The sequence below is a fragment of the Nuphar pumila genome, chromosome 3 (assembly GCF_984573655.1).
Source record: "Nuphar pumila chromosome 3, dmNupPumi1.hap1.1, whole genome shotgun sequence".
In the NCBI taxonomy this organism is placed as follows: domain Eukaryota; kingdom Viridiplantae; phylum Streptophyta; class Magnoliopsida; order Nymphaeales; family Nymphaeaceae; genus Nuphar; species Nuphar pumila.
In genome coordinates this window covers 2,202,414-2,223,335 of record NC_143251.1, presented here as the reverse complement: position 1 = coordinate 2,223,335, position 20,922 = coordinate 2,202,414, and the positions used below count along the sequence as shown (strand labels likewise).

The window sequence follows — 20,922 nt, the reverse complement described above, 5'->3', positions numbered from 1 at the left end:
TTGGTTCTAACATCAAACGCAATAAGATTGATAACCATATAGTCATAGCGTCTGGAGGGGAAAATAATAAGGGACGATAGCAGATTCGTCCTTTGTCCATCACGCGCAAGCCTGCCCAACCGCGCCTCCAAGCTGAAATGGCAATTGGTACAAAGAGAAGCAGATACCAGGCCCCGAGCTTGAGAAAAAGCTGACGACTGAACTCCATTAGCGAAAGCATTGCTATCATGGTCAAATATTTGTGGGCCCACCCTAGACAGAGCTCGTGACGACGAGGATGGCAAAAATTTTCTCTGCTTCCCACGAGATAGTCCTCAAGCCACTTGCATGGAGTAAAAAATATACAAGGTTTCGGCCGCGTCTCTTTCTATTCCTTGCTGAAAATGCAAAAAATTAACGATGGCCTCCAGCCAGGCATTGAGAACATGAGCCCATCTTAGATGATTCTCTAACGCGTTTCCGAAAGCTGACAAAGTTTTGACCATGAGAGTGCCCAGCACGATTAAAAGCATTGAGAGAGAGAGAGAGTGAGAGAGAGAATAAATAAATGATAGAGTTGGGTGGCCAACAAAGACGTGATGAGCGTTCAATCTTTGAAAAAGTTGAGTTGCCCATGTCAACTTTTCATCCCCAGCTCATATGTTCTTTTTTCCACTATTCAATGAACAGAAGTGAAAATAAGCAAACTCTTGGCCTTATAAATATGCAAAAAAACTTTGTTTGCATGAATTGTGAAGCCAGAGTCTCATTTTCCTTTTGGCACCATATAGCTTGTTCTCAGTTGTCTTGATGCCGGTGTCAACAATGGCTCAACAACTCTCTCATCTACGCCCATCCCTCCTCCTTGTGCTAGTAGCATTGTCTGTCTTCTCTGCAGCAACAACCACATTTGCAGTTCCAATCATACAAATGGTTGACATCAACGGAGGCCAGCCGACCGTACGTGACGGAGGCAATGTGATCGATCTCCGGTTGGATCAATTCTCAGGTGAACAATAGAAACTTCATGCGAAGCCTGCTTGCAACATGCTCACTCTCAATTAATTTTATTTGGTTTAGAATTGGAGCTATTTGCATTCCTTTAGATCAACCGATGAGTGGGTTATGATGGTGTTTGCATCTTAATTTGTACTTTTGTATAGCCTCTGGCTTCCAATCGAAGGATCAGTTCCTGTTTGCTCGGGTCGACATGCAGATCAAACTGCCCGCTGGTGACTCCGCCGGGACGGTCACCACCTTTTACGTAAGTTGTTCAGCACTTCCCTCAGTCTCGACTTGAACAGTTCTCTAAATTTGTTGAGGGCAAAAGGAAGCGTGTGATGAGCTTGTGTATATGAAGTTCCGAGTCAGGACATATAGGGTCAGGGGTTTGGTGATAAACAAGGAGATACGATTAGAACCTAGGTCAGACTCAAAGGGTCCCATTAATATATGGAGCCGGGTATGGTTTGTGAAATTTCATACCAAACCTGGGCCCGACCTGAGTTTTGAATAAGATCCACAATTTTTCAATGTAGGAAAGATAATATATATATATATATATATATATATATATTATTTTATCAGGTATGGTCCTCGTCTAGTTCACGTAATCCTATAGGGTCTGGGTATGGTTTCTCTTATGGTAGGTCCAATTGGGCCTGAGTCCAAGCCCCGAACCAGCATTTCAAATCAAGTCTGGGTTTGGTCCCACTTGGGTCAAAACCAAACCCGTCTCATTGACACCCTTAGTTAGGACCCTCCAAAAATCCATTAGATCTTTTTATCATTGCTTATTTATTAAGAAACAAACTTTTTATTTTGAAAGGCAAGCTGGGGTTAGGCAAACCCTTACCAGTTATACGACTATACCATTGGGTTTTGAACCTGCAACGTCCCAACACATGGTGATGTGCACTAGCTGCTCCTACCAGACAAGCGGAGCACCAATTGATTATTAAGAAACAAACTTTGTCTTGAAATGATTTGATATAAAAATGCTATTATTTTTTCATCAAATTTTAGTACAATATTAGCCATTTTTTATCTCTTTAAAATACATGTCTGAGCATAAAGATGCTTAATCAAATACATGTAATAGCTTCTAAATGGCTTAAACACTTCTAAAAACACAATTGCAAGTGATTTTCCTTAATCCAAATGTGTTTATTATTGCTTATTTACTAAAAGCTATGCTTTAATCATAATGATCTAACCAGGAAATTTAATTTTTATTTCATCAATTTTTGGTGTAATATAAGACATGCATTTGCTTTTGTTTCATCTAAACACTCTTATTTTAACCTGAAAAAATGCCTAGTTCAGTGCATGCTTTCTACAAAGTCATAGAAAAATACATTGTAAGTTTATATTAAGCAATTAAAACCTATTTGTTTATATTAACACTAGCAGAGTTCAACTGCTTGAAATGACTAAATCACTTGCAAAAGTTATCACAACTTTGAAAATTACGCAAAGGTATCTTTTGGGTTAAAAAATTACTATTCACTCTTCAAAAATAAAAAGATTGAGATAACCAATATTACTTTTTGTAAATGACGTTTGAGTATTTTCTTTGTAACTGAATATTTCAGAAAACATTATTTCTTTTGAAGGCATGCTGATCATTTCAATCAATTGAACATATATATCATTACTATAAAGGGTTTAAAGTTAGCTTAGCCCTCATATCTCTGCCAAACAAACCCAACTGATTAGGTTCGGCTCTGAGCCATCTTATAAGGATTTACCTTGACCAAATTCCTTAGCTTTGTCCATGTCAGAAAGGTCCAAGTCAGATATAAATGAATTGAAACATTTTTTTTATACTATTTGGGAAACTCAAAGCCTTGATGGTATGAATATGTCAAATACAGGATTTTTCTTTTTGAGATATTGAGAAAGAGATATTTAAATTTCTTTTTGAGGGAAAAGAGATTTAAATTTAAAGTGAGTAAACAGAATTCTGCGTATTCAATTTCGTAGATACATATAAATTAACGTGGAAAAGGTGTATTTAATGAAAGTAGTGTGCATGGCTTGGAGAAAGATCTTTAGTATCTTTCTAGATCTTCCTTGAAGAGAGTCAAAAGCCCCTTGTGAGTGATTCATTTCTAGTCTTGATTTGAACCTCTTTCATGATCATGCGGTGTCAAGGTACTGCAAAATCTGATACTAGACTAGGCTTGCAAATGGCACCATGCCTCCTAACTCGATGAATCGACAGAATGGGCATGCCTAGTTTGCTACCAAAGTTCTTGCATCTAATTAGTTCTTCCTACCTGTTTAATTCATTAACAGGTCAGGATTTTGTGCAAGTTTCTGCACGACAGGATGGAACTTGGCATTCAAGTCCTATTTTATTTTGGTCAAGATATGTTTTCTTATTCATCACAAAATACTAACCCTCCATTACATAACACAAGCAGATGTCATCATCAGGAGATGCTCATGATGAGATTGATATTGAATTCTTGGGCAACGTAAGCGGCCAACCATTAGTACTACACACCAACATCTATGCTCAAGGCAAGGGGAATAAGGAGATGCAGTTCTATCTTTGGTTTGACCCAACAGCTGATTACCACACCTACACTATCGTATGGAACCTACAGTTCATAATGTGAGTTCTCTCTCTCTCTCTCTCTCTCTCTCTCTCTCTCTCTCTCTCTCTCTCTCTCTCTCTCTCTCTCTCTCTCTCTCTCTTGACATTCTTCTCTTTGCTTTCAGAATTTACGTGGATAAATTGCCCATCAGAGCCTTCCCCAACCTCTGGGGCGAGGGAATCCCATTCCCCACGAACCAACCAATGAAGGTCTATGCTAGCATATGGAATGCTGATCAGTGGGCAACCCAGGGAGGTCTTGTGAAAACAAACTGGACCCATGGGCCATTCATCGCCTCCTATACCAACTTCAGCACAATCCCATGCCCTGCTACATCCACTGATCCTCTCTGCACAATTCCACCACCTTCGGCCCCTGGCAGCAAAGTGCCTCAACTTGATCCTTGGACAAGGAACATCACGCAAACCCTGCAATCTAAATACGTGATCTACAACTACTGCACCGACTCTAAGCGCTTCCCACAAGGCTTTCCCCCAGAGTGCTCTATTCAAATCTAGCTGCCCCATTCTTTTACCTCTTCCACCATGCAATTTATATGCCACTTTTCAAAATCCCCCCCCCCCCCCCAATAAAATGCTGGAGTATACATTATGTGTTTTTTTATTCGTGTGTGTATTTTAATTTGTAATACGCTTTTGTACTGCTTTATACTAATTAAAAACATAATAAGGGATGCCACTGGCGTTGATTCCTCATGCACGAGCTTCATATCATGTTTATAGCTAGCCAACCAGCTAGCATTAAGATCTCCAGGCAACAATTAATTAGACTTCATTAAGACTCACACCAACAGACCTGTCCATCATTCATATGAAATACCCCTATCATATATCCAAAGCATGACTAGAGCTCTCCAACCTGTGACTATTATCAGAAAACCATTAGCTGGAAATAATCTCATTGAGAGAGTCCAAGTTGAGTTAAAGCTAGAAAAGTGAATAGAAACTTGCTCAAAGATTGAACAAGTCATCACCTCATAGATAATCTGGAAAATTAAAGCACTGACATAGGCGGACTGTTTGTACCTTAAACAGCTGTAGAATCATATTGACCAAGACATGTCAATCAAGATGCAACGAGATTATACTGTAAATTGAACTGGCTACCTTGGAAAACATTGCATGGTCCTGACACTAAACTGATTCAAGTAACATGGAGTTGATAAGGAAGAAACGAAAAGAAAACACAGTATCTGTGTTTTCTCTCATACTGCAAGTAATATCATTCAGACTACATGCTTTCTTATGTTTGCCACAGGAACGCTCAGATTTAGCACCATGATAAGATAAAACCTGATGAGGCCTCTTTCTTCCCATACACGAAAAAAAGGCACCTACTTGGTGCAACTGGAAAACTGTCTTGTCATCCGTAGGTAAATTGATATCTAACAGATGTGAGTTTGGAGATCCAATCTTGGGCAAAATTGACATTTTCAGAATGCTTAGCAAAAATGCTGTTACTTCTGTTTGCCTCAAGGGTTGCCTCAGGCAAATTCTCTGGAGCATGCATATTCTTTCAGCACAATGTTTGAGCCATGATAAATTGTTGTTGGGTGAAACACTGACAGAGTCTGGCTTCAGAAGCAGCGCACAACTAGAAACAGCTTTTGCCCTAATTTCATCAAAACCTTAAAGAGTTGCAATATGTGCAACATTTTGTTCATTAACAACCAGACTCCTCCACTTGCTAGAACCCAATTCTGGTGATCCTGAGCCTCTCCTCCTCCCTCTCCTCCAAAGATTGATATAAAAGAGATCCTTAAAGACATTTCCATTCCCTCATGTCACTTTTGATACTGTTCTCCAATTCCCTTCTCTGGATCTAAATCACTTGAGCTATATCAGCGCACTCTCTTTGGATCTTGCTGAATCATTTAGAATGCTCAAGAGCCATCTTGCACATAAACACCTTCCAGTTTAGAAGGAAATTCGATTCATCTTTGAACTGATCATAAAGTTTATCCTTTTCTAAATTTCGCCTCTCTTGCTCTTCTTTCAGTAAGTCTTTTCTCTCTTCAGCAACTTGTTCAATTTCTTTTTGTCACCAACCTAGAGAAAATATAGTTCAATAGGGGAATATTAATGCACACTTGGACTTGAATGACGTGTCTTCACCTAAGCTCATCTTCACAATCTTCAACTTCCTGCGTCTTTGTTTCAGCAACAGAAGCTTTCAAAGCTTCGGTAGGACACATCTTGATTCAGTAGTTAAAGACAGTTTTCTTCCAGTATACATGGTTTTGCTAATTTAGTTTCAGCTGCAATCTTGATTTCAGCAGACACGGGCTGTATTTACCTTAATGCCTTCTCAAGCTCCAAAAAAGTTTAAATATAATATTTCAAAAGGATGACAAGAAGACATTTTAACTGAAATTTTTCTGAACCAGAACACAACTCACTATTAATCAAATTGATGAAAAAAGGCTTCACCACACCACAAATAATCAACATTTCATTGTACTTTATCAGTAATATGCAAGCCAAGAAATGAGCATAATCAAAGCTCTGCCTGAAGAAGGAATCTCCAAAAATGATTATATCATCATCATTTCTTATCATTCTTGATCATTTCCCATTTCTTTATTCCAAATCTTACCATTAGGACTAGTTAACAAGGTGTTTAACCCAAAAAGAAACATGACAAAAGCATCAGATAAAATCTTAGCAGTCTTAAGAAGAAGATTGGCAACATTATAACCCTTGGCCAGTGGAGCCTGTATGCATTACCATATTGAGTCCTCGGATACAGTTTGCTGATGGTGAAATCTAATTATTCAACAATAAAATGGAACAAAAGATATAAGTGCAAAGGAAAAATTGTCACAAGGGCAGCAACACTCTAATTCTTGGCCAGTGGACCTTTGTGCATTACCATAGTGACTCCCCAATACACAATTGGAGGCTGACAGTGACATCTAGTTAGTCAACAACATAATAGAGTATAAATACATACATACACACATATACACATACATGTGTGTGTGTATCTGTGAGCAGAGTAAGAGCATGTAAAAATGGCAGAAGATATCCGATAAATCAAAGAAACAATAGAAATGCCGCTGCTTCTGAGGTCCGAACAATAACAAAAGGCTCTAGCAATATGAGCTTACATTTGTCATCTACTACTTCTCTACTCCTAGATCCCTTCAAAGGCTCAATTCCTGGATTTCAGCTTCAGCTGAAGAACAGTGTTTAGCTTTGTCACACTTGTATTCCTCTTCAGTTGAATCAGAATTAGATTTAACTTGGCTCATATTTAGATTTTCACTCCTCCAAAAGTAAAAGTCCCATCTGGTACTGGTACTGATAGTCAATAGAGCTGCATATAGAAAGTTCAATTAGGAATGAGAAAAAAAAAGTGTAAATGGCACATAGCACACACTCAGGTTCAAACAAGAAAACATGGAATTAGCCAACCCATTTTCTTGTCACAACAAGCCTAAGTAGAGGAAAGAAAAAACAGACGATGAAAGCATTTAAATGCATCAAGATCATGTGTGCCTTGGCTGGATTTATATTTCTCGAAACTGAAAATTTGTCCCAGCTCACAAGTCGGGTATTTGAATTGATTCAATATTTAACTCTAATAAAGTTGTAACACCCCAAATTTGTATCGGGAAAATTTCGAAGATTTTTTTTTTAAAACAACGGAAGTGATTTTCAAACCATGCGCAAACCCGGATAAACTTGGGCGGGTTACAATCGAACCAACCACAGGAACAAGATTGAACTAAAGTTTAACAAACTATTCCTTAATTGAAATATTCACACTTAAACAAATCAGTCTTAACAAATAAATTAAAAGTCCTAAACATCTAAGACTCCCAAGAGCCATAGCGTCGGGAGTAGAGAAACGTTTTGCACCACCCTAAGCATGCCGCATCAACCAGCTTATTCATTGCCTGAAAAATGGTAAAAGTAAGAAGTTAAATCATGCCCTAGTAGGTAATATTCTACCATATAGACAAGAAAATAAATTCCAAACACGCAAAGTATGCAATTGATCATGCCATATATACATAACCCAAAAATTTAGATGAACATAAAGGTAAATAAACCACATTACTTACTCTCTAATTTGGTACCTACACACAAGTTCATCAATAATCAAAATCATGCAATATTGCATACATTCATTCCATACATCTCAATATAAAACATGCAAACATGTAAACCAGGTGAACCACATCTATAATGCATTGTTTTTCTTTTCTCACCCTATAAGGGTACACTCTCAGGGACTCAAACTTCGATCCAACCAATCCGATGAGGTGTTCATTATTTCATGTGTTTTATTATTCTCATGAACTCAAAAGGATCTGCAAACAGCCACTGGGCCGGTCCACAACCGAGAGACTCTCCAGTGGTCCAGAGAATCGATTCCTACTCCACAGAGTCGCGGATCTACCAACCTAAGCCTTATCAGGTAGTCTTGGTTTCCTACGCCGAGGATTGGGAACTGAAGAGACGCCTCGCCATCTCTTTCTTCGATCGTATGTACCACCTACCTTCTCTAAGGTAGACATAGGTTTGAACGGGTTACTTAGTGTTAATTAATTAGACTTACCAGTCAATTCAAGTGTCTCAGCACCAAGAGCCCTCCAGCCCGAGCTTCCCTTATGACGCTCTCACAAATACAAAACAACATACTCATTCAAACCAAACCCTCGGTAACATATCTTTGTTCTGGGATACTCTTGAGCCAAACTCGCGATAACATACTTCTCTCAAATGTACCCTTGAACCATACCTCCCTTGAAGTTTAAGAATGTATCTGATTGCATTACAATTATTTATAACATGGTGCTTACGAACACTGCAATGGTTCCACCAAACCCAGACTCACTCATAAGTCACGTGCACGTAGGGTCTCTCACGACTCATGTCACATCCAACATGTTTTACGTACATCTTTCAACACAATGCATGATGGCCATGTCTATAACATAAACCATTTATGCAATATTCATGCAAATTATCCTCATACATGTCTTATCTCATCATGATTCATCACATTAAGAAACATGGCATTCATCATAATTATCATGCATACACTTATCATGCTATCACATATCAATTTTATACATTTCATATTGTACATGAATTCATACATTGACTATGTGTGTGTGAGCATGATAGGCATTGAATCACATAGGTTCACAAAGCATACTTACAAACAATAAATTGCAGAAATCATGCTACTGTTATAGGCTCTGTCACAGCTCATACAAAGCACCAACAGTCAATCAAAAATTTGGGGTAATACCTACATGTGTCCCTTAACATCTCCAATTTATAGATCCAAAAAACCTCTTATATTTTTATAGTAGTGATTCTCAAATTGAAACTGGTTTTTCTGTCAACAGTTGCAGATGCAAAACTCTGTTTCCTAAATAAACAGTGATTGGATATCATTTCCAAAGGTTTATAGTTTTATATATTTTTCTGGTAAAAGCCTTATCTGTTACCTTTCAGCGGAGTCCATTCTTGCTATTAAACACCATGCTGTTATTTTTAAACATATTCTGGACCGAACCTCTATTAGGGAATTTCAGAGGTCCTGATTTTTTGTAAGTAACAGAATTTCACCAACTTGGATGAAGTCCTGGTACTAACTAGAAAGAGTTACAATTTTTATCTTATTTTTCACAGGATCTACAAGATGTCTAACACATATCCAAAAAAAAATCATAAGCAGGATTTACTGGATTTTTTGTGGTAGAACATACTAGATCCAGTTTTATACACAGGCCAGATTTTCTGGTCTGTATCAGAGACACTATAACTCTCAAACAAATCACTTTTTGGCCAAACCTTATTTATTGGAACTTCATGTACATGTCCACATGACCCATGTAAAAGGATTTTGTCAAACTTCAACTCATTTGAGTGTTATGATTTTCCTACCAACATTACTCAGTTAGGAAAACACACACTACACAACTATTTTCTTAATTAAACTATTTACATGAAAATTCATGTATAAAAATGTTTAATCATGGATTTCTAAGCATAGTACACACATAATCTAGCAAACATGGAATCATGCATTAAAACCCAATCATATTCATGTTTTTACTAAGATCTAAAACACATCTTTGGAAAAATATCTTTTTCATAACTTTTTATGAAATAGAATAAAACAAGTTTGATTCCAGATTTATAAAAAACCTGTTCACATCAATTCTAACATCATATCACATCGAAACATGCATTCGAATTCATAAACAATCATATAAAAATCGATTTGCATCTAACCTTCAATACTAACCGATTTTGGTAAAAAAAAATGCGTATTTTTAAAGAAATTTATGCTTTTTAAACATTACATCATGAGGTATATTATGTACAGACATTTACAACCTCTCTAATACAAGATCTATGGTTGATCCACCATGGATCACCATTGATCTTGATTTTGCATTTTCTACGTACCCAAAATTCATTTTCGATGTCTCCTCCACTTGATGAAACCTTCAAGTGCAACTCCAATGGCCATTGAAACCTCCTTCAAGAGTTGGAGAAGAGAGGAGGAGAAAGAAAAAAATAGAAAGAGAAAGAGAATAAGCAACACTCTAGAAAATCTCAATAGGGGGGGCATAGACCCTCTTTGGCCCCCTTTTTTTTCCATGTTTTCAAACCTTCCAAATTCTTAAATTTTCAGCCCAAACTTTCTAAATTTCAACCCCTTTAGCCTAAACACTACTATATAACTTATATGGTAAGTTTTGAATTTATTTATTTTTATTTTCCTCTTTACTTGTTTTGTTCTTAGAAAACTTTTGAAATATCAATTTCGAGGGTTTTTAACTTATAACTTCTAAATTTAATTCTAGCATGAGGTGCCATATAGGATGGGCCTAGATAGGGGGATGCCCCACCCTATGGACCTCTACTAATTTATTAAACTTAGTTAATTCAAGTTTTACATTTCATAAAATCTATATTTAATATTTTATATTATTTTAGAATTTAGATTTCTAATTTAATACAACTACATTACATGCATATCAAATTAAACCTAAATTCATCTGAAATCTTATTCGACTTTATTTTGACAAAATTTGTCAATTATTCTATTAAAAATCTAATTTTTCATAAATTCAATTTTGAGTGCGAATTTTACTAAAATCAACTTTAATTCTTCCTAACATATCTTCTAAAAATCAACCTAGATTAATTTGCATTTTTACATTCCTTTCTTATAAAAATCCTTATTAATATTATTTATTTATTAAAATGCTCTAAAAATCACAATTCCAGACATCCAAATTCAATATAAATTCCAATTTACATGATTTTAACTCTGGATTGAATCTTAATTCCATTTTATCTTTAGATAAAATTCGACTTCTCTTAGAATTTCAATTCGAATAAATGTACTACATAATTTATAATTTACCGGTATATTTAAATAAATAAAAGTCATTTTAAGATAATAAATCATCTTTATTTATTTAAATATTTGTCAAAAATTTTGCAGGTATTACAAATTCCATAGGCATGTAATGAAAATTTTGAGCTTTGTAATCCCACCCAACAAACGGGAAAAAGAATCCAAAGAGCTCCGGCAACAACAAAGTTAGTGAATCCAATGGTATCGAAACGCTAGTTTCATGACAACCCATCCAAACACACCCCAAGAAAACTTCTCCGAACCACCAAGAAAGAAAACCAGATCCCAAATTACAGACGAAACACAAAGAAACACCACTACTCGATCATACAAGCACAACGCAAAATCGAACTATTAAAAGCAATGATCATCAAACTTAGAGAAGGTCAAAAGGAACTGGAATTACGTCAATTTGGAGCTTGGTGATATAGGAGATGAGGGCGGCCTTGTCCTTCTGGCGGAGGATCCCTTCGCCGAGGCCGACGTTCCGCAGACAGTCGCCGACGAGAGAAGCACTAGAGGATGACCTAGGACTGCGGGAGGGACCATCCTTGAGGGAGGCTGAGAGAGGAGAAGCGGTGGCTCTTCTCCCCTTTCGGTGGCCTAGAAGCATTCTCTGAAGCGAAAGAAGAAAACCTTAATCCCCAAAAAAACCCGTTTGGACATTTGCAAGAATCTTTCAGACTCCTCCTCTGTCGCCGCCTTCGTTCATGGATCATCGTTCTCCTCCCCACACTGCGTCAGGAAAAGAGAGCGAACGAAAACCTAGTTCCGGTAGAGATCCTGTTTGAGCATTCTTCGCAGTTGTTCTTTTTTTTTGGGAACTAGTCAGCTTCAATCGTGATTTTCCCCCTGTGTTGCAGGGAAAGAGGGAAAGAGAAAGTAGAGAAAAGGAATTGATTCACACCCCGCGGCCACCTCAGTTTCTTTTGCTTTTTACATAAAACCTCTAGATTTTCTGGTATTGCATTCAAACGCTTGAAAAATCAAACAATCTGATCACTGACGCTGTTTTTCTTTTTCCGTTTTTTTTTACATATTGCTTCATGGAGATTTTTGCATATTCTGATATTTTTTCCCATAAAGCCAACATTTCAAAATGTATCATGATCAGATTTTTCCAAGAACGAGATCTGTGACATTGTTTTAAACCCAACCCAGTGACCAACATGACTACTCGAACAGAAACTTACTCATTTCGAAAACCAGGTCGGATGTAGATCAAATTTGTGTTTGCTTACCAATTCTGAATGCTCAACCATAGTTGATCCTAATCGAACCCAGATCCAAAAATGTACTATCCAGATCTGACAATACGCGGTCCATCCAGATTTGGAGCTCCGACCCATTTGCATCCCTATATGGAGGCCTGAGATGATTCAAGTTTGACTTGGAAGACCATCTTTACACATCCTGCACTAACCTAAGTTTAATGGGCACGTTCCTTTTTTTTCTTTTTGTCATTTCTTATTTTTCTTGTGGGATATTTTTGGTTATTTACACTTTCTTCAATTACTGAGTTCGTATTTTTCTTGAGATTATAATATGTTCTTCCGAAACAGACGTTGCTAGCCTTGGCTAGTAGCACAAATTCGTGCTTTCGAATTTTGTCGATCGTGACCAATTCAGCATTTGAAAATATGATTAATATAACCTCTTTGGTCATTGCTCTGGCAACCTATCTGGCTATCGTGACCAAAATCAGTAGTATTCTGCTCTCTCTCTCTCTCTCTCTCGTATTTTGGTAATGTTGAATGGTGAATGCTCTCTCTCTCTCTCTCTCTCGTTTGTATTTTGTGCTTTTTTTTTTGTTTATATTTTTTTTGTGTTTTGTTTGCCGGTTTCAACGTCTGCTGAACCTATCGTAATGTTGATATTCTTAGTTTCTCTCTCTCTCTCGTTCATCGACCAGCATTCCGCAGGCTCTCTGTGCGGTTCTTGCTCAACATGAGAAGGAAGAAGGCCATGTCTTACCCGGATAGTGGAACGCTCCGATCCGCATCTCTGGCCATGAACAATCAGGATTCTGGACGCTACTTGAAAAAGCAAACTGACGCAGGGTCCAAACTGAAAAGAAGAAAGCCCCTTCAACACTGAACTAGGCTAACAGTTGATTAACTAAACTGTTACGAGAAATGCCTCAACCCAAAATTGTAGGAGCTAAGAGTGATTCGAACCTCTTTTTTTTTTTTTTGGTTGATTGTTGTACCTTAAGGTTATGTTTGATCTCTTGTCCAAGGTTGGACAAAAAGAACAAAAAGACGAAACAGAATATTTGTTATGTTGGTTCCGTAACAACTATTCCAAATCCAACGTTTGTTTGGACCATACTCAGATGCTATATTCTAAATGCCCGTTGTTTGATTATTATGTGCGAACAACCGTTGGTGACATTGAGGGTGGAGAATCGAGCATAGATGGAGACTTCGACGAGCCACTCCTCGACATCGGTGATAGCCATTGCCGAACCCGACCGACGCACAATGAGATTGAGAGCATCCCGATTCCTCCTATCCCCACCTTCACCTACCACCCCACCTTCCTCCTATGTCCAATCCGGCCTAAGGACGAGCTCCATGCCTAGAACTGTTGTGTCACACGCCAATCCTCCTTCAAGAGGGTGGTATGCGGGGGAGCCTCAGATTCAAAATTTCATTCGAGTAATACTACGAGAGATACGCCGAATCCATCAGTAGTTCATCTTCGCTGGAATTGGCATTGCCCAGGAGATCGTCAATCGCCGAAAATGAACCCTCAGCCATCGGCGGGGCACTGCCACTCTGGTAAGGCATCAAATCCTGATTCCAGCCTCGATTGCCGATCTCGTGATGGTTTCGCAGACGGGGACTCCATCCATATCACCGTCAACACTGAAAGAAACACCCAATAGATGGGGAATCCGACAAGCCACTCCTCGATGTCAGCACGGCCATTGCCTAGATTAGGCTTAGTGTCTTGTTTGCTAGTTGTGAACCTCCATCATTTGTGCATTTGCATTTGTTAAGTATTTAGCATTAGATTCCTCGATTAGGCTTAGTGTAGTGTTCGCTAGTTGTGAACATTGGCGATCGTGAAGGTTTTCATAACCTGTGTCCCTCGTAAGCCTCGGCATCAAGAGCACTGAGTAGAAGGTATTTTGCTTAGGGCAGGTCAGAGTTTTGTATTCTCGAATTCATCCTTTCGTCAATTTAATTTTAGGCTTAGTTTAGGGTGTGCACGCTAGGTGACCTGTATCCCTGGTAGGTGTCACTATCAAGTATCTTAAAATTGGGCTTTATTCCAATGACCCCCCGTATCGGATTCACTGCTCATAAAATAATGATGCCTTAGTTTGAGAATTAATATGAGATGTCATCTGATGGTAAAAAAAAAAAAAAAGGCGGATTCAAGAAAGCGTTAGAATTTTTTATTTTTTATTTTTATGAAGAGTTCAAATGGGTATTTTGAAGGAGTTGGAGTCGGCTGATTCCTAGCCTAAAATATAGCCAAATCCATTAGATGAGTGCCACGTGAGATACACTACAAATACTCCGGTAACATGCTCGCATAGAGAGCCTTAACAACATTGCATCCATAACCAACCATTTTTCACCCATAACATGTAGTGAAGCTAGAAGTGACAGATTTCAACAATTATTTAGTTGGAAATTTCCCATGATATATTTTTTTTTATTTGCATTGCCTCGGTTTTCATCAGAACAATCTAAGCAACCAAAAAAAACACATTCAAAAATCAAAAGATACAAGAGAAACAGTAATAAAAACTTGAGAATGGGTGAAAGTAACATAAATGTTCCGATGAAATTTTACCAATAAAAACATAAATACCACATAAAGTCACAATATATTCACTCAAGCATCACAATACTTTTAAATAACATAAAATATCGAACATTTGAAATGGTTATGGCTGGTGTCGTGGCATTCAGTGTTGTTAGAGGCGTACGCCTTAGTAACTGAAGTGTATGCCTGAGAGGCGAAGCGCAAGCTCAAGGAACCGAGGAGCTGTATGAGGCGCTTGCAGGCTTGAAGCGCATGCCTCACATCGAGGCATGCTTCGCTTTTAAGGCGTGCGCATCATGTAGTCTGTGCGAGCACAACAATATCCCTGCACCTTCCCCTCGCTCCTCCCAATTCTCATACCTTCATTTTTTTCCGTCAAAGGCCTTCTGGAACTCATTCCCCTACTCCATCCAAACAGCGGAAAAGAAAAGAGTTCTTTGATCTTTTCTCCTCGTTTTTCTCCCTCCCCTTTCAGAACAGAGGAAGGAATCCCCAAACACGCTGCTCGATTTCGTTTGAAAGGAATGGGAGGTGGGGAAACGTTTCCCTCTGGATTGGAGGCGTCGGAGTCAGAATCAGAGGCGAGGGAGGTGGTGCAGTCGTTGATCGACCTCGTCCAGGAGATCTAAGCCGTGTCGAAAAGTTGTCGCGGCCCCTCGAAGAAGCAGGCCTTCGATTTGTCAGAGAAGGTGAAGTTGTTGAGCCCTCTCTTCGACGAGCTAAGGGAGAGGGATGGCGCCATCGGCCTAGACGTTGTAGCTGGCCTCATTGCCCTCAAATCGGCGTTCGAATCGGCGAAGGTCCTCCTCCAATTCACTAACGAGGGCAGCAAATTGTTTCAGGCAATTATCTTTTTCCTCTTCCTTGCTATTTGTTTTCTTCTCTGTAAGTGTTAGTTAGTTCTTGGCGTTCTTTTGGTATTGTATCGGAGACGAGAAAACGAACCTCTTATTTTTGTGTTACTTTGATGCTTAAATTGAGGGAACGACTTGTAGTTTTTCATCTTTATATTGATCTTCTATTGAAATTTACACGGTTGTTCTTGTGCTTCATTTTTGTTTTTTTTTCTTTTGGTGATTATTGTATATTGACGTTGATTAATAGTTTTTATTTAAAAAATTTATTATTTTATTAATATTATATATTTTATTATTTTGATCATGAAGCTTAAGCTTCAACGCCTGGCTTAGCCTCATCGCATTTAACAACCTTAATAGCATTCATTTCTTCTTTACAGGCGAGAGCACATGGCTTCCCAATTCCTACCTTAGTTGGATAGTGTCCATTATCCTCACTCTTGATTTGATATTTCACATCAACTTTTTATCGTGCATTCATGATGTATTCTGCCGTCCACGATGACTATCTCAAAGGGTAGGGATTACTTGTCAGAAAGGGAACCAACACATTAAGGTTTTTGTGAGTGAATTTCAATGCCACGGGTCTCCAATCTTTATATTTAATCTGACATGGGGTTTGTTTAGATCATTGAAGTCTCTCTCTCTCTCTCTCTCATCAAATTATCAAACACTCAACTTTAAATACATACATATCTAGATTTTGTAAGATATGAAATCCAAGGTAATGAAACACACCCTAATCTCTTTTTTTTCTCGTTTAGAGAAAGACAGAATGTGTGTATCGATTGCAGATTGTGACCATTCACCTGAATAAAAGTAGCGTAGTCTCCCTCCTTATGATTGCATCACGCATCTGTTACCATGTGTTACCTTACCTATACTAGCTATAGGCCAAGTGCTTTTGTTAGTGCAACATAAGATTAGGAAGATGATAACTACTGTTCCTCACCTATAAATACTAAGGGGTGGCAAAGGGTGGAGGTAGTATTGATGGCCATGGACAAAATGGCATGGACACACAATAGATCATTGACCATAACACTAGTGTTAGCATTGGCCCTTGGCTGCCATGCACAATTCTCACCGCAAGATTTCCTTTCAGCTCACAACGAGGCTCGTGCCACAATGGGCCTTCCTCCATTCAAGTGGGACGACAAGGTTGCAGCATATGCTCAAGACTACGCCAACCAGAGGAAAGAAGATTGCCTGATGAGGCACTCCAACGGGCTGCACAGCGAGAACCTGTTCTGGAGTAACAGCATCGACTACACGGCCGTGGATGCGGTCAAGTGGTGGATGGATGAGAAGCCAAACTATGACCAAGTTTCCCACTCGTGTGTTCCGGGAACCCAGTGTTTGGGTTACACCCAGGTCATGTGGAGAAACAGCAGTTACTTGGGATGTGCTAAGGTCACATGTGACAGTGGCCAGTTCTACATCGTATGTAGCTATAAACCTCGTGGCAACATGTATGGGGAACGCCCATACTAACCATGAAGATATGCAATTAGAAGGATAGAAATTAAAGCTACAAACACCTACTCCTAATTCATAGTCATTAGATGCATCACATAAAAGGTCTTGGAACAGAACAAAGCATACAATGGCTATGGATGCAGGAGAAGTAGGTGGACTTGGTGAGAGCTGGTCTAGATTAGATATTAGTACTATGCTTACATGTAGAGATTAACAAATATGATGGTGTTATCATGTTAAAGTACTTTAGGACCGTCTCGTTGTGTTGAACTATGGAGTCGCCACTACCTCTATGTGTGTGTGTGGCGTGTGTCTATTTAACTTTTTGGTTATGATAAATAAATGGCGAACCCATATGCATTGTTGCTCTTTTCCTGCTTTTTCACCCCTCACCGCCATATATACATGTGTGCTCCACCACATGAGAAAAATTGGACAAGTATGATTATGCTTTTTCCCAGCCCCTTATGTTGGGTGGATTGGGGATTCATCATCTGCATAGATTTGATAAAGCACTTCTAGCTAAATGGTTATGAAAATTTTGTAATAAGGAAAGAATTGCGGTTATCTTTAGAAAAAAATATGATGTTCTCGGTTGGCCCTCAAACTGGTATGAAAATCATAAATGGAGGAATGGTTTTGGAGTCTTGAAGGGTTGGGTGATGATTTTAGAAGATTTCTGCCAATATGTTCGGGTAGTTGTAGGAGATGGCAGCACCAGGCAGGATTTGTGGTAGGGGGTGGAAGACTAAGAGATATCCACCCCAACTCAGGGGCTGCTCAAGAGAGGCATATTTCATTGGAGGCACATGCATGTGCCATGTTTCATTGGAGGCCCTCAGCATGTGAAATATAAGCCTTATATATTTTTTTCATTTGAGGCCGTAGGCGGTGGCCTCAAATATCAAAAAGGCCAGCCGGCCCTGCCCCCAACTTGTATGCCGCATCAAGGAAAACATTCTTGCTTGTCAGGAACGTTTGGGTGCAAGCAGAAAATACTTTGAACATCATGCTACGAAGAACTCCTTCTGATCTGGTTTTCCAGGAATGGTCGGGTCTAATGGGCAGCGGAAAGGCATGCCAAGATGGACGCTAACAATGGACGGAGCATTTTCTGCATCTTCCCTATATAAGGCCATCATCAACCTGTCGGTACAATGGCTCTCCAAAAAAGCGTTGGGAGGGGGGGGCGGCTTCCTCTTTGAGGGTATCTTTTGGGTTAGTTAATTCTTAATAAGGAAATCAGGCTTAAAAGGCTAAGTTTCTCACTAGCAAGTAGATGTGCTCTACGTCAGTATGCGGAGGAATCTCTCTCACAAAACACATTAACTGGGAAGATTTATGAGGACACGCCAATAGGACGTTCTATGAAGCCTCATTAGATACTAGCCGTCCAATCCAATGCATCCTGACAGACCACTATTTCCCCCCCGGATATGGTCCCTTTTCTGTCAATGAATAGATGACCTCTCTCTCTCTCTCTCTCTCTCTCTCTCTCTCTCTCTCTCTCTCTCTCTCTCTCTCTCTCTCTCTGACATCTAGATGTCTGTGTGGTCCTTGATGAGTTTTCTGTTTGTGTTAGGGTTTTTCTGTTTTTGTGTCAATGGTGTTCTCATGTTGCTGTTGTGTTTGTGCTCTTGGGACTCAATGCTTTGTTGAGTTTCACTTTTAAGTCATATATACATAGTGTGTTAAAAAATAGAAAATAGGGAAAGTGAAGAACAAGTGGGAAAAACAAATCGCTCATTATTTGGTTTCTTATAATCCATCCATCATTTTAAGAACAAACAAGAGCAGATCATGCCTCATAACAAATTGCTTCAATAGAAACATAAAATCAATCAATCTAAATTACCATGTTCCGTCAAGCACTCAACCACGCTCTAATCCTTGTGTTGGTTATATTAAACTAGGGATGGCAGTGGACCGGGCAAAAACAGAAATTTGCCTGAACCCGCTCAAGACATAAAACGGAAAATGGATCGAGAATGAAGGTGAAAATCAAAAGCCGTACGGGGATGGACTTACTCTTGCCCCCCCCCCCCCTTTTAGTTAATGAAATTATTAATATACCCTTATACATTATAAAATCTTTATATATATACACATTCTTAACCCTAAACTCTTTTTCTCTTTATTTTCTTCTTAATCCTCTTAAAATAAGAATAAAGTTATTTTGAGACAGGAACGAAGATGGGATGAAAACGGGGCCAGCTATTTTGAGAGTGGATGGACCGGGAATGGAGTGCAGAATTTTGGGATGGGGCAGGGGGGTAGAGACCTTGTCCCCCACCTCTACCCCAGTCCACTGCCATCCCTATATTAAACCTTCGGTTTTCAGGTGGCAAGGCTGCATGGAGAATAATCCACACCCTCTGGTTCGCGAAGAGGATCAACGTCTCTGCGTATCAATTCCAAACAAACGCTATCCTCCTTGACCCATTCCTCCCGTTCATAGTCCTTCCAACACCCACATGTCCATGTAATTATTCGCGGCATCCAAATGGAGCAAACACGGGAACCCACCAATATATATACCACCCTGATCATATGGCATGAATCGCTACAACCTCTGCAACAATCAGGGAAAGCCATAGTCCCGAAGTTCTCATTACCAATGTCAAAAGCAACAATGAATTGTGTGGGGTTTCGTCCTTCCTGAAGAAAAACGAAGAATAGGAGAAGATCAAAAAAGAAACGATGAACTCGTTAGAATTTTTCTTAACTGCAGCAATTACAAAAAAGACATATAATACAACTTATATAGGTCGGCCACAGTGGTCAACTCTTATTCCTTGAATGTAGGCAACAACCAGAACTGTTTTCAATTGAGCTCGTGATCATAGAAGTGATAACTCGTGATCAATTGATAGCGAGTTAACTAATATACAAATGTAGGATAATTCTTAACTAATATCCACATATGTAGGTGATATCCACATATCGTTATCAGATAGATAACAAGTTGTCATCGTTATCAAATAGATAACGAGTTATCAACTAATATCCACATATGTAGGTGATAACTCGTTATCGAGTTATCTAAATCAATTAATACGCCCCCTCAAGTTGGAGCAGAGCATGCCTAACTTGGTCTTCAGAAGTGAGAGTTGCGCACTGCCCAAGGCCTTTGTGAAAACATCGGTGCACTTTGAATAGGTAGGAATAAACTGAATGCAAATTAACTCATTTTGAATTTTCTCCCGAATAAGATGACAATCAATTTCGATATGTTTGATGTGCTCATGATAGACAGGGTTAGCAACAATATGTAAGGTTGCTTGATTGTCACAAAATACAATCATGGGCTGAGGATGAAAGATCACAAAGTCGGTCAATAAAGATTTGACTCAAATGAGCTCACAAGTTGCTAATGCCATAGAACGATACTCGACCTCTACAGATGATCAAGATACAATGGACCCGATCATAATGCAATATCTAGAAGTAGACCCGCGAGTTATTGGACAAGAAGCCCAATCTGAATCAGAATAACCAAGAACAATCATCTTACTAGATGAATTCATTAGAATCTCTTGGCACAGGGTACCTTTGAGATAGCGCAATAGGCAGAGGGTCGCATCCATATGAAGAGTGTATGGTTGGCTCAAGAATTGACTTAGAATGTGGACAACATAGGAAATGCCAGGTCATGTGATGGTGAGATATATTAGTCGACCAATCAACCAACGATAAAGACTCGGATCTTCCAAAAAAAAAAACCATCTTCATTATTGAACTTAGAATGTTGTTCTATTGAAAAGGAACATGGATTCAAACCCAGATATCCCATGTCTTACAAT

At 38.9% G+C, this 20,922-nt stretch overlaps 2 protein-coding genes and 1 long non-coding RNA gene across 3 annotated transcripts; 2 read left to right on the top strand and 1 right to left on the bottom strand.

Annotated features, from left to right (window-relative positions):
• The first annotated feature begins 804 nt into the window (after positions 1-804).
• LOC149841614 (xyloglucan endotransglucosylase protein 7-like) lies at positions 805-4,153 on the top strand. The gene is made up of 4 exons (XM_090002177.1): positions 805-988; positions 1,143-1,243; positions 3,408-3,601; positions 3,709-4,153. Exons 1-4 carry the CDS (start codon positions 805-807, stop codon positions 4,100-4,102), a joined length of 873 nt encoding a protein of 290 aa, XP_089858303.1. The 3' UTR covers positions 4,103-4,153.
• Positions 4,154-7,379: 3,226 nt separating this feature from the next.
• LOC149841613 (uncharacterized) lies at positions 7,380-11,684 on the bottom strand. The gene is made up of 2 exons (XR_016430723.1): positions 11,407-11,684; positions 7,380-7,506 (listed from the first exon to the last, which is right to left on the bottom strand). It is a non-coding gene; the product is annotated as an uncharacterized LOC149841613 (long non-coding RNA).
• A 5,084-nt stretch (positions 11,685-16,768) lies between these two features.
• On the top strand, positions 16,769-17,134 carry LOC149841612 (pathogenesis-related protein PR-1-like). The gene has a single exon (XM_090002176.1). It carries the CDS (start codon positions 16,769-16,771, stop codon positions 17,132-17,134), a length of 366 nt encoding a protein of 121 aa, XP_089858302.1.
• Positions 17,135-20,922: the final 3,788 nt, after the last annotated feature.

Bases quoted from the DNA above. Each gene is read 5' to 3' on its own strand.
- LOC149841614 (XM_090002177.1), top strand. From the start codon at position 805: ATGGCTCAACAACTCTCTCATCTACGCCCATCCCTCCTCCTTGTGCTA. The intron at 989-1,142 runs GTGAACAATAGA...ACTTTTGTATAG, and splicing joins CCGGTTGGATCAATTCTCAG to CCTCTGGCTTCCAATCGAAG. The intron at 1,244-3,407 runs GTAAGTTGTTCA...TAACACAAGCAG, and splicing joins GGACGGTCACCACCTTTTAC to ATGTCATCATCAGGAGATGC.
- LOC149841612 (XM_090002176.1), top strand. From the start codon at position 16,769: ATGGGCCTTCCTCCATTCAAGTGGGACGACAAGGTTGCAGCATATGCT.